The 14,937-nt window shown below is 33.8% G+C and overlaps 1 protein-coding gene across 1 annotated transcript; it reads left to right on the top strand.

The window, feature by feature from the left end:
• Nucleotides 1-8,296: 8,296 nt before the first annotated feature.
• Nucleotides 8,297-14,585, top strand: LOC133198759 (acetylcholinesterase-like). The gene is made up of 4 exons (XM_061334761.1): nucleotides 8,297-9,570; nucleotides 10,060-10,324; nucleotides 12,788-12,954; nucleotides 13,728-14,585. The coding sequence occupies exons 1-4, from the start codon at nucleotides 8,298-8,300 to the stop codon at nucleotides 13,844-13,846; spliced, it is 1,824 nt and encodes a 607-aa protein (XP_061190745.1). The 5' UTR covers nucleotide 8,297; the 3' UTR covers nucleotides 13,847-14,585.
• The last annotated feature ends 352 nt before the right edge of the window (nucleotides 14,586-14,937 follow it).

Here is a 14,937-nt window from a genome sequence, read left to right as displayed (position 1 = left end):
ACACAGTGTCACAAATTTGATATGGCCTAATAGCTCAAACTATGGGAAAGATAAAATGTAACGGAATGATAAAACATGAAGGTCAGATTTTATCACTGAGAGTAGTTAATTGCTTTACAATTCCCCGAATTTATTCCCCATCAGGGGTTATAAGTTAGTCCGCTTCCCAGGCCGATCGCATTGCCGATCAACAGATTTTCACTACATCGACAGCTGTAATGATGTAGGATCTATCAGATAGCAATCGGTAAAAGCCGGAAAATTCCGGAGATTCCCGATATCGCCTGAAGCACGTTTTACTCACCCCATTTATTCACAGCGTCCCATAGTTACAATGTCGGCGTGGATAGCATCAGTGTAGATTTCTAGTTCAGTGTATGCTTCTCTCCGTAACATGGCTTGTTCATTTCTCTTGTATTATTGAAAGGTACAAATCGGAAATCTACATGATATTGACATCGAGGTTTTGCAAGATCTGAGGGAATATTAAAATCAGCTGATCACATTGGAAATATATAAAGTAAGTGAACTTTTTTTTTTTGTTAATCTCATCTGCAGCTCGCATCTTCTTGTCCATCTTAATACGTTATATTGATTGTGTTGGGTGCCCAGGATGTGTATGTAGTTTGTGAAGATCTGCATTCTACTACACGCAATATTTATTACATTAAATCAATAGCAAGCATGCTCAAGTTCAGACGGTTTCCTAATGAGAAAATAGAATTAAGATGATCCACTGTGTTAGGTATTCATAAGATATTAATAAGATACCCTGTTTATTTTCGTTTCGCGAGTTTCATTCATGCTAGTGACACATTAAAGTGATATTGACATGACATGGTTAGCATGTCCATAATGTGAGTGTTTTTAAACGTAGAGTTCATCATCGATGCACAAAAATGCTATTTTGAAGGTTATTTCAGAAGATAACTGTTTCATATGGACTAGTTAAGTATTTGTATTTGATCTTCCTGACACACAATGGTATTGTGAAGCTTTGTTCTAAGGAGTTTCTATAATGTTGTTTCAGTAAAAATATGAAAAGCTTTTTTCCTGTTTTTAACTTTAAAGAAAACAATAAAACGCTTGTCTACTTTGAGTACATCCTCTTAAAGCTATTCAACGGAACTGATCTATCCTTGATTCTCTGTAAAGAGCGCTTTCCGAGATTTATGTTCCTTTAAAATGATTTGCAACATCTTGTTCTCTATAAAGACTCGGAAAAATCAAAAGTATTTTTTTTTCAATAATTTTTAATCAATTATACCATTCAACGGTTTAAGAGTTACAATTTTGTTTTAGAGTGTTAAAAAATATTAAAATCGACTAGTTTACCGTGAAGATAAAAGGTTTCTTAAATCAGTGCACAGTTCTACAAGGGAAAAAATGCTGAATTCTTGAGAGGAGGCAATTCCCATAGAACATGTAGAAAGATTCTATAATTAACGAAGGTTAATTGATGTTCATTGAGAGAGCTATTTCCTAAACACCTTTGTTGGGTTTGGGAGAAGGGAATAAATATTTATACGAAACCATTCATTATCTGGATATATAGCAAACTTCAGGACCGGAAACGTCCAGGAAATGTTGTTTCACCCATTTCCTGAAATTAATGAGGACAAAATCTTCATGTACATCCAATATATTTAATTATCTTCATTGGATATATTACCAAAACAAGAAGATTTTGTGCTAAAATTGTTTCACTTTGAATATACATATGCTAATAAATATACTAATTATAGAAATATGATATTTAATGTGTACTTTTAATATTTCGTAGCACGTAAAAAACAGCGATGATAACATATTACAATCTAAAAGAAGTATGTCTACTATATAAATAGAATCACTCTAAGTTTAAGAATTCTTTCGTTAAAAGAAATGTCTAGTTGTCATTTTCTAAGTTTTGTAATTACTAGGGCTGGGACGATACAACTTTTTCTATATCGATATGTGTCACGATATTTGAACCACGATACGATATGTATCACGATATGTTGAATTGGTTATAAAATGTCTTTTTTGTATTGAAATGAACAAAACATTTCTTCCCAAATAAGAATAATTTATTCAAAGAAGTTCTATACCTGTTGTGAAAGAAAATAATTTTACACAAGTAGTGTTAATTATTATGTAATTCATATTTTTTAATATTTAGCATATTTATATTACATATTTAACACAAAATGTTAAGTAAACAAAGAAAAACATAAGTCAGAATTTTTTTTGTGATATTTCGATATTTCTTTATACGTATCGATATGCGTATCATCCTCACATTGGATCGATATTATCGATATCTCGATATATCGTCCCAGCCCTAGTAATTACTCATACCCGGTAAATTCAAAATTTAGACCACAACAGATACATGTACACTGTATGTTTTAACACTGTTTTTGTGCTTTTGACATGTTTGATGTTAGAAATTTATTTCTTACCTTTGAGAACAATTTTCTTTTCTGCTTACCAATGGCAGCTTCGTCATTTTTAGGTCCGTCATACAAGATCTTCATACGGTAGGACTGGGCAGTGACTAAAGACCCTATTTAAAATGGCCTTCTTTTAGTTGTAAAGTGCATAGTAATTATTAAAGAAGATCAAATGCATCAATGTACAATTAATTATTAATTATTATCTCTCTTATAACTTACTTTGCGATTTTTTAAAGATTTAGAAAAAAAATCCAGTGAATTTATTTCTGAGGGATAATCAAAAAAAATTTCTTTTTTTCAATAACGCAGTTTGTATATTCATAGTTTTCATTAGGAGAAGACTATATCTAAGTTTCTGAACTTCAATTCAATTCACTGGTCGTCTCTAACTCCAGAACAAACATATGTTTAAGGAACTTAGTTTGAAATATCTATGGACATTACTTACTGATTCACATGTCAAAAGATATATTCAAAATAAATAAAATAAAATACATATATAATATATAAATAAATAACATTTCTATTTCACATATGTACATCGTATATAGCTATATATATGTATAAACTTGTGTTAGGATTAACATTGCAAATAATAATTGAACAGCTGCTCATCCCAAATGTAATTTTGTTTGACATCTTTATTACAGTTTTTGAGCTTTCAACATATCCGAGGTTCGATGAAAAGAATTAACTTCATTACGGTGTAACATCTCTTTGCTGGGTAGAGAAATTGACATTTATTGTGAATGAAGTGAACATCGGTGGCCACGCGCCGTCTTGGCGAATCAATTTCATTCATGTTTTTTCCCTGTTATTTTTGTGAATGAGGAATGAGACTTCATATTAAGTGAGGCGCCAGAAGATCACAAATTGCTTTAAAACTGGATATTATATACTTTTTTTTCGTAGTTATAACTTCATTGTAATTAAAAAAAACTAGAGAGAGAGAGAGAGAGAGAGAGATTTTATAGCTAAAATATAAGCTAAAGCTTTTCTTTCATGCGTGTCACTGTGGTGTAGTGGTTAAAAATAAAAATGATAAAAAGTAAATTAAATGAAATAGAAAAAAGAGAATAAAATGCAAGATACATATATATATTAACACTGATAAATTAAAGCATTGGATGAGTGAAAACGTTTGTTATTTGAAAGTTCAATGCATTAATCCCCCCCCCCCCTTACACACACACAAAAAAAATTAAAAAAAAAAACATCGCCTACAAAGATTAACTGCATGACTCCAGACTTATTGTGCATGTCAAGAAAAAAGCCATTAAAGTCTGTTTTTGCTGTTTTCAACATTTCCCACAATAATTAATGAGATGATCAGCGCTTCATACACGGCACTAATTGCCGATAAATAGATAAGCGGAAGGCATGTTGATGAACGAAGTTAACAGCCCTGAAATTTACAACTTTGTCTATTACTGGAGAAAGATATTCATACCGGAGAACATCTGGATGCAATTGACGCTTGTAGAATAAATTATGAACTAAAGATTGACTTGAAACAGACAGAAATTTGATGAAAGGAAAATGATACAGATTTCAAAGAACACGATGTCCGTTCTCTGCGGGGTGTTTGCCTTATTAACATCTGTAGTGGCTTTTGGGATAGCAACGTTAAGAATTGCTTGTTAAACTCTTTAAGGTCGAGAACTTAAGGTGGCTGCTGTGAGGGAGTCTTTTAAATTGTGGTCATGATTTTTTTTTCATGGCATTGAACGGGTTTTTATTTTTCGTTGCCACGAATTTTTATTTTTCAATGAATAAATTAAAGAATCATATATACCATGTCCTATATCAACCACTAAAAGAACCGCATCTACATTTTTCAGTTTTAAAAGAGTTTATGTATTAAAATGAAAGGTCTCAAATGAAAATTTTCGTAGTAAAACTGCATCAAAAACTCTTCTCAGAAAAAGTTGCCCCCCCCCCCCCCCCCCCAGTGCTTCGGGTTGCTGATCTTCTAAAACAAATATTCCTATACAATTATATTTCTTTATTGTTTAGGCAGACGAAAAACTGAAAGTTTTCTCTCAGTGGTCTAATTGAAAGGTTGATATACATCTAACCCCCAACCTGATCTGTTATGAAAGTTAATTAACCACCCTAAAGGCCAATACCATCGACCTTGATTAACTTTCCAAATGAACGTAACTTTGAAAGGGATGCTCGTCTGTGCCGTAAATAATCAGTAAAACCAATCAGAAGTTGTATTGGTCGTCTTAACGTAATTTGCAGAAGTTTAACGATGCCCGCAGGTCACGCTGTTTTCTCATTCGTCAAAGATGACTTCAAGTTGTGGCTGTTGAATGCAATTACTTTCCAGGTTACATGTCACCGAGACATATTTGCTTTTCAATAAAGAGAATTGCATGTTCTCATCTTCGTTCAGGCCCTTAGAACGCAGAAAAGGGGATACTTGTAAATTTTTTTCTGAGTATAGTTGCCAGTATCTATCATTTATTTATTTTTGCATGGTTTAGAAAACAGCTTCCCGATATGACTTTAAAAAAATGAAAACTAAAAAAGTCTATTTTAAAAAAATGAAAATTAAATCTAAATGTTTGGATCTCTTTTTCAAGCAGTGTTAATTTCTGTTAATTGCATGTATTATATTGAATACGTAACAATACATTCTAGTAATTACAATTTTGTAAAGTCAGACACTTCACACTTCTGTAATAGAGGGCAAAACAAAACCCTAAATAAACAACATAAATACCGAAAACTGAAGTACTTAATAAGGTTTATTAAACTCAAATATACTTTTTGAAAAAGGATACCACACAGAATCGGTCAGAGGAGTTCAGGGCTACCACGAGGTTTACATAAGGAAAACGAAATACTGCAGGGAAAATATATTACCTTTTTGTTTACATAAAAAAATGATCCGCCATGTATTCTCCTGGCCATATGTTTGACAAGTGGTTATACGGAGGCAAGACAGCTGCTTATCTGCATTGTTAATTGTTATTATTGGAAGTATTTGGGTCGAACGATACCGGTTCTAAAGGTTAGTCCGGACTCGTAAGACGTCATAGAGAGGCAATAACCATCGTTTCGTTTATTAGCCAGAATAAACTCGTAATAGCAAAATATGCATTACGTTCATTTCTAAATCAGCAATTTGTAGGATTCTCATCAGAAACTGATCCACTTGATGCCAGGTACGAAAGAAGCAATTTAGTTTAGAGGGGGTGGCAAACGAACAGAAATTTCTTGTCAAGCAAGTAAAAAGGGTCACCAGGCATTATTATTTAGGGGAGAGGAGGTGGCTTAAAGTTGGATTTTCATTGATGATCTATTATATTGTAAACAGTGACAAAAATAATTGGGGATGGATTGTTTTCCGTTTCCTATGGCCCAGAGGCTAAGGTAGCTTCACTAGTTTGATACCCTGCTCGAAGAACGAACAGCTATCTGCTCACTGAAATTTAATAATCATTTTTGCCGAAGTGATGTAAATTTTCTTATCAAATATGGAAATAGAAACGGAATTGAAAAAAAATTTAGTATACCATAAGGGCCGACAATCTTTTTCAGAGGTTAAGGACTTTGTTTATAAAGAAACCTGGCAATTTTCTATCGGAAAATTATTTCTTACCTGAGGATCAGTTCCTCTTAATTAAGTGAAATTTTGTGATCAAAGATTGTCAATTGTGCATCTATCATGTTGTAAATTTTGAATTTACTAGGGGGAGGTAAGTGCAAAATTTACAAGTTATCATGTTGTAAATTTTACATTTACCTCTCCTAGTAAATTCAAAATTTACAACATGATTCATCGTTTAAGATTTATACCAGTGTACAGGTGCACCTTGTTCTTACGAGCCGTTTAGTACTTTACACTCCGATCAAAACTTGGCGCAAATGTCATGTATATATTGAATTTACCGGGTGGCATTAAATATGAAATAGCTGGTGTCAAAGTTTCAAGTTCAATTGCTTATTTTCTCTTCCTTTGTCATAAACAAATCAATATAGCTTCAGTCTCGTCAGAGACATATGATTAGGAAGATATAATACCTAAATGGTAGCTTCACCAATGAAGCCTTTAAAAACTGTTCATTTTTGTCTGTAAATAAACTTAATTTAATTACAGTTCAACTAAATAAATTTGCATGATTTTTAATGTTAATTATTTATTTTAATTTTTAACTAACTTAGAGTAAGGGTTAACGTGCAGTCCGAGGATTCGAGAACGAATACTTGAACCCTTTATACTCGGATGATCAGTAGGGGGCGCTGACGTCTAAATTCTTATAGACGTGTTCTAATCATTAACAATTGCTGACAGCGGCTACATATAGGTTTTAGTGTCCTAAATCCCATATAATCATCTCGCCTCCAACATGCATCAGCTGCTTTGTTCTTTGATAAATTTAAGACACAACAGGTGCCTTGTTCATTTGCTTTTTCAATTTTTTACAGGTGTAATATAATACACAAACTGAACAAGGGCAGATCCGGAATTTTTTTTCGGGGTTGTAGTGTGGAAATTCGTACAGTGGAGGGGATGTCTCATTTCATGGAAAAATCCACTTTCCTCCATATATCTGACACTTTCTGTCAATCATGGAGATGTTTGTATGTGTGTGTGTTTGGGGGGGGGGGGTGTCACTAAGTTAACTTACTACATACATTTAATAATCAAACTATATCCTTGTGTGTTGGGGTGGGGGTAGGGTCGGCTTATCCCCGATGGATCTGCATGTGCTGAACTGCGTTTACCTCTGCCAATTGCGACATGACGTATTTGTAAATCCCTCACTTATACAGTAAATTTGAAATTTAGTCTCAAATTTATGATAAAGAAAAAGAAAAAAAAAAAACGTATTTCAATATCCGTAATATGTTGCATGGACGAGTCCCTGTTTTACAAGACGCCTCGCGAATCTCTTTCAATGCTAGCCAGAAGCTGTTCTTGTGTGTCCAGTAATTGAAATCTATACCTTCCTCGCCCATGTCAGTTTCAATATTTCTGCATTCCTCATTTCCATGATATCAATTATTTCTACTCTTGTTCAGCTTGATCTACAATGTACTTATCTTGCCAGATGTACAAACATATGAAATTGATTTCAACAACTGGAAGGTCGTGTTTGATGTACAGATGTATATATAGAATTTAATTTCCTTCATAGACATAACTTTTATTAGAGGGTTCTCACAATTTTGTATTTAACTGATAATTTGACAAGGCAATAAAACATATGTATGTATGTTTTAAACTTAGTATAGGCTCGGAGACACTCTGGAAAAAGTCAAAAGCTTTAAAATTAAAGGAATTGAAGTTTTTGCAATAAAGCTGTTCCATCATGCTGTAAGAGTCTAGAACAGTGGCGGATTTGTTGGGGGTGGGGTGGGGAGGGTTAAAACCCGGCAGTTTCTCTTGGTAAATTTATACTATTAAAGTCAAAGTAAGAGCAAACATTGTGATTGTCAATTAATTTAAAAAAATTCCCCTCTCCCTAACTTGAAATCCCAGATCCACCCCTCTAGAATATTCTTATACATGTAATTATTTTTAATTTAGAAAAAGCCTACTATGAATTGTTTTGAGCAGAAAATGCACTTTTTGTAATAATCTGTCATCGATGTACTTAGCAAAGTGTTTCGAGGATGATAAATGCTATATCATAAGATACTAGTAAATGTTATGATAATTGATTTTGAAGTACATGTATGTTTCTACCTGACAAGAGTCAATTATTTAGTTTTGTTTTACGGATTGTTACAATTACAACGGAAACCCCAGTGCATTTTATAAAAACAAACACTATAGATATTATTTTTTTTTCATCAATGACATTATTTTAAGGCACTTTTATTATCTGTTGCAGGAAAGAAATGAATATGCAGCGATACCTGCTAACTTCATTTCTTAGCATACTTTCATTTCCGGTTTACACTTCCAAAACACTTGTTGAGACAACTTCCGGTTTCGTGCGCGGTTTCACTAAAGAGGTCGACGGAACGACAGTTTATACGTACTTAGGCATTCCTTTTGCCCAGCCTCCTCTCGGGGAACTTAGGTTTCGCCGGCCGGTACCGATAGAAAAATGGACGGACGTTTACAATGCCACGTCACTTGGGAACTCTTGTTTTCAGAGCCCCTTAGAGTATTTTAAGGGTAAAAAAGGTGAAGCATCCGAAGAAATGTGGAATCCAAATACCAATATGAGTGAGGACTGTTTACATTTGAATATTTGGGTACCGGAAGTGTCTGCGAATACGAAACTAACGACTATGATTTGGATTTATGGAGGTGGTTTCATAGCAGGATCACCAACATTGGATTTATACGATGGTGCATTGTTGGCAAGTTCACAACAAGTTATAGTGATATCAATCAATTATAGATTAGGTCCTCTTGGATTTCTATATTTAGGCACCGAAAATGCCCCCGGAAATATGGGATTACTAGATCAACAATTAGCCTTGCTATGGATTCATTCAAATATTCAACGCTTTGGAGGTTCTCGGGATGATGTAACGTTGTTTGGGGAGAGCGCAGGCGCTGTGAGTGTAAGTTACCACATTATGGCAAACAAGTCTCAAAATCTTTTCAATAACGCCATTTTGCAGAGTGCTTCCGCTCTTGCGCACTGGGCATACAATGATCCGGAAGTAGCTTTTAAATATGCTGTCAAATTGGCAGAGGCATTTGATTGTGAGTCTAATGATAAAAGTTCAATCATTGAGTGCTTGAAGACAAAAGACGCAAGCAAATTTTTTACAAAAATATGGACCCTACCTCTCACAGCAGTGACGTTTAATTTTGTTCCAACTTTAGACAATTATTTTATCTTTGAAACACCTTCTGATTTCTTTAGTTCAGGGAGTTTGCCCGCGAAGAGGATATTATTAGGTGTAAATAGGAACGAGGCAATGTATTTTTTGTTTTATAGTTTATATAATGTTATTGTGACAAACTGGCCAAATAATACTCTGGTGAGAACAGATTATCTGAACAATTTACCAGAATGTGTTTCGCAAAATGGCATACATAAATTGGACAGTGTAAAAGATAAACTCATAATAGATGCCATTTTGTATCGATATGAGAGCCATCTACTTCCGGGTGATAAGAAGGACTATATGATGCTTCTTGATGATATAAGTGAGTAACAGGTATAGCACCTTTCTTCTTAACTTAATGTCAAATGTTGTGTGTGACGTCATCGCTTACTAGAAGTCTAAACTGTTGATACATCAATACTTTTGCTTACTAGTAGTTTCAAATGTATGTGACATCGCTTATTAGAAGTCTTAATTATCGATATAATATGTAATGGTTATACACACTTTAAAAAAATTAGAACTGTAGTCTTTCAGGTCCTGGCTTCTGTTTAATTATTTACCCTATATATTATACGGTATAGACGTTTTGTATAATTTTATCTCGCCCTTTTACGCTATTTTAACAGAGAAATTTTCAGAAATTTATTGATTTAGCAAATGACTCAAAGCACAATTAAGCATCATCAAAATAAGCAGATTAGAAGAAAACGAAAATGTTTGACATGATAAAACAATAGAAGCATTAGGCAAAATTGTCCTTGTTACACTTGATCCATTGTTAAAAAACTTGTAATTTTTTTAATCTTAGCTGGAGATTTTGCTTTCAAGTGTCCAACCATCAGTCTAGGTCAGAAGTACGCCCAGTCTAATGGCATGTCCGCTGGTGTGTACATGTACGAGTTCAACCACCGTCCCTCCGTCAGTTCGTGGCCGGAGTGGTCCGGGGTCCTCCATGGTGACGAGATCGAATTCATTTTTGGGGTTCCTCTGAGAAAAGGGACCAGGTATTCAGCAAATGAACAATCTCTCAGCCAGGATATGATGCAGTACTGGACCAAATTCGCCAAAACAGGGTAAAAGTGCAACACTTAACATTATATACTGTTAACTGCAGGGAATACTGTAAATTAACTCTTATTCGCGATTTGTTGAAAACAAAAATCTGCGACTTTTATTTTTTACAACATTCTATGTAATTACACAAATAAATAGTTGGTTCACGTCGAGAAAGATTTGCGTCTGAAAGAAAATCGAGGATTTTTCTCTCACGCAAAAAAGTTGGCCTACAGTGTGTAAATGGTGGGTATTGGTTGCCATACATTGTACCCTACATCAATAATTCATAACAATGAGCCCATCAAATGTACCTTAACTTTATTTATTCAGATGAACTCATAAGGATTTCGAAATCATTTACGTGTCAAGAAACTATCAGTTAGACACTTAATGTGTATGACCGGTCGACAGGGAATGCTTACTCCTCCATGACACATGATCATACCTCTGTTGTTTGGTCTTCTCCCAATTTGTATTGTTATAATGAACTTTTGAGTTTGATTACTGTTCGTTGTCTACATATTTCATTGCGGTGTACAATTCACAGTTTGCTTAATACAGGAAATGTAGATATATTATAAACTGTACTAGTGTTTATGTATTGTAAAGAAGCCATTAAATTTATCATTTATTATTATACATGTACATCTAAATTCTTCAAAATCTCCATTAGAGCAAATTCACAAAATTTCCATTCTTAAGAAATGTCCTGAAGGTATAAACTTTTAATGCGTGTTGGATACAGTGTTCTTCTCTGTGCTGACCTTATTAAATCATGACAAACTGTATAATAATAAACAAGATGTGTTTGTGAACACTGATGCCCCCGTACGGCAACTTATAGTGAAGGTTAAATTTTTTTCAAATGCAAATCAAATATGCTGGTACCCAAAGTAAGGTCTTGTATTAAGGAATATACCTTTGAAATATGAAAGCCCTAGCAGCAACCATTGAAAAGATAAGGAAAAGGTTAAAGTTTTTCAAAAGTACGTCAAACATCAAGATCAAGTGGTCAAAATTAATGGTGCCCAAGGAAAGGCCTTCTCACAACACATATACATTTGAAATATGAGAGCCCTAGCACCAACCGTTTAAAAGATATGGCCAAGGTTAAAGTATTTCAAAAGTTGGTCAAACTCCAAAGTTACGGTCAAAGGGTCAAAGTTGTTTGTATCCAAAGTAAGGTCTTGTCACAAGGATTGCATATGTGAAGTATAAATGCCCTAGAACTAACTGTTCAAAAGAAATGACCAAGGTTAAAGTTTTCCAAAAATAGTTCAAACAACAAAGTCAAGGTCAATGGGCTATAATTGTTGGTATCTAAAGGAAGGGCTTGTCACAAGGATAACACATGTGAAGTATGAAAGCCGGAGCACCAACAGTTCAAAAGTTATGGCCAAGGTTAAAGTTTTCCAAAAGTAGGCCAAACTTCAAGGTCAAAGGGTTAAAGTTGTTGGTATCCAAAGGAAGGTCTTGTCACAAGGATTACATATTTGAAGAATGAAAGCCCTATCACCAACTGTTCAAAAGATATGGCCAATGTTAAAGTTTTTCAAAAGTAGGTCAAACTCCAGGGTCAAAGGGTCGAAGTTGTTGGTATCCGAAGGAAGGTCTTGTCACAAGGATTACACATGTGAAATATGAAAGCCCTGTCACCAACTGTTCAAAAGTTATGGCCAAGGTTAAAGTTGGGTAAAATTTTGTAAAACTGGGTCAAACTCCAAGGTCAAAAGGTCATATATGAGGGTACCCAAAAGAAAGGTCTTGTCACAAGGAATACACAAGTGAAATATGAAGGCCATAGCTCCAACCAATCAAAAGTTATGAGCAATGTTAGACAGACAGACGGACGGACAGGGCAAAAACCTATATACCCCCTAACTTTCGATACGGGGGCATAAATATGGAATATGGAGTGGAACACACACTCAGGTTTCATTTTAATGTATTTAAATTGTTATAATTAACCGATAGCTTGGACAATCTGAACATATATTCGTGCGTCATATCGAATAGTCAAACTAGGATATTCGCATCAGATTAAAGATATATGTAGAAAGTGTGCACTGCGTATGCTACAGTAAGGTACCCCCCCCCCCCCAAAAAAAAAATGCTTAATAATGTAAACTTTTGTAAAATATTATCCATATTTAAATATTTAAGTACTTTCATTAACTATAATTCTTTGAAGAAGTACATGTACTATAATACTTTGATATCTAATTTACTACGATACTTTGAAACTTTTTTGCAGATCATGGGCATTTATTTCTCTGAATTTCCAAATAAATTGTGGTAATTTAATCAATAATGTTCGAATTCTAGTATAAAAGTAATAATGACCAGAAAAATTCCATTACTTTGTCAGAGAATAATGAAAAATAGGAATATGAATTTCACAGTTCATACACTATTGGTGAAAATGTTCCAAAGTAATTCAGATCAACATGATCAACATAAACTTTTCTTAAACTTTACAGACGTCCTTCCAGTGATTGGCCGCCCTATTCCTTTGAAAACGAGGCATACCGGAAGTTTTCAACGGATGTTGGACCGTATGACAGTGTCTACGACAAAGGGCTCAAACACAGTCACTGCCAATTCTGGAACGATTACATTCCGAAACTTCAGGAATACCTTAAGCAAGGTACATGTACATTACGAAGATAAAACACACGAAATTTTTCGAGTTTGATTTACTTTGTATTATGAAAAGGTATTGTCCGACTATTGTGATTGTTGAATGAATGTCAAGGCTATATCAACGACGAAAGAAATTTTTAATATCTGCACATGATTTGTTATCTAAATTTAGAACTAAAAACGCGCTCTAGTTAGCATTTCTTTGTTGAAGAACTGAAGCAATAATTTTCCTTTATTTTAATATAACTGTTGTTTAATTTTTATTTAAGTTTAAACGGTCACTGCAAAAAATGCTGAACAGATGAATGTTATAATTTATCTTGATTTGATAAAAAGATAAAATGTAGATAAAGTAAGGCGCCGAACTTGAATATAAAGAATAGAAAAAATTGCAGGGTGTGCTGTGAGCAAAGAACTTTACAATATTATTTATATTTTTTTTCTATTGAAAATATTAGTTAACGTGGCAGATGTTATGAACAGCTTTTGTCTGAATGAAACATGTTGAATTTTTCACATTTGTAAACCTCTGCCCTATCTAGAGTTTTTTGCATCTTTCTAAGGACAGGCGCATATAGCATTGTTGAAGCAGTATTTCTTTGAACCTATATACACAAAGGATCATTTGGAGGATATTTAATTACAATAAGCGACAATATGGTAAAGATACTTAGAAAAATGTGCAGAACTGTCCAAAAAAGCAGTATTTATTAATTCAAGTTTACGTATTGTTTATTTGCCGATGAATTTTGCATTTGAATTTGTTTTTCTCTTCAGAAGAAGTCAGGTGTGAAAGTGCCGTCAACATTGGACACCGGAACTCAACAAACTTTATCACGCATGCGCTGATTGCAGTTATTGTAATCTGCACTAGTATATTAGTTATTCTTAGGTAGGAATTGAAAGAAATTCTGTGTACAGGCAATAGCACTCAGGACGTAAATCTTTAAAATACATATACACGTATGCATGTATTAAAATCAATTTTGCTTTTTTGAACATACTTTTTTTAATGTTATTTATCCAGAGGCCTATCGAAAGATTTTCAGCTTTAACACATGCTCTTATTTATTATGTTTTACACAATGGATCATTCCAAACAAAAAATGAACTATGTAAGAAACTGAAAAGTGCTACATTAAATGAAAGGGAACTAACTTATTAATAAATAAAAATACAATGTATAGGAAGACCAAGGAGATCATATATTGTCAATGGGTAACTCAGTATAAAAATTGATTTGGTTTATTATTCACACTAACGAGTTAACAATTGTAATGAAATATTTTTGTTTTGTTTTGTTCGTTTGAAATTGTGAACATTTTTTGATGATGAACCAGTAAGTCATAAGAAATGCATATTCTGATAAACATTCCTAGGAATTTGAGATTCTTTTTTCCCATTATGAACACTACTCGTAAGAATGTTTTGTAAGTTACATTTAGACATGTATGACTTGGATAACCTTACTGTAATTAAGTATATGATTTACGAGATCTTGTTATTTTGTCTGGATTTTTTAGATTATTTGCTCCAATATTCAACCGTTTTATTTTAAGACCGGGGAACATAATCTGGCAAGATCAGAAAAATTACGCCTTGTGTCTTTGTCTTCCATTACAGTCTAAACGTGACGTAGCAATGGAATGGGTGATCGAGTGCTATTCAGCGTGGGGGGGGGGGGGGGGTTCCGTGAAAACACTGGACGATACCTGTGACGCCAGGCACTGATTTGCAACCTAAAACAAAATAACTCCAAATAAAACGCTAGATTTGATGCCCAAGCCAAATATTTCATCTTTCCTTGATATTTGTCAAAATCACATTTTTCGGAATTTACCATTTTTACGAATAGTCCGAATCAGCCACAATCGGAAATGTATCGATACATTTTGTTTACAATAACATAAGGAAAAATTTGTGAAAAAAAAAGACTAAAAACTATTTGCGCCCATTTTTTAATGTTACGCAATTAACCACCTCGATT

The sequence above is a fragment of the Saccostrea echinata genome, unplaced genomic scaffold (assembly GCF_033153115.1).
Source record: "Saccostrea echinata isolate AGI-Se365-2 ecotype Australia unplaced genomic scaffold, CSIRO_AGI_Sech_v1 ptg000033l, whole genome shotgun sequence".
Classification (NCBI taxonomy): Eukaryota; Metazoa; Mollusca; class Bivalvia; order Ostreida; family Ostreidae; genus Saccostrea; species Saccostrea echinata.
This window is presented reverse-complemented; position numbering and strand designations above follow the sequence as displayed.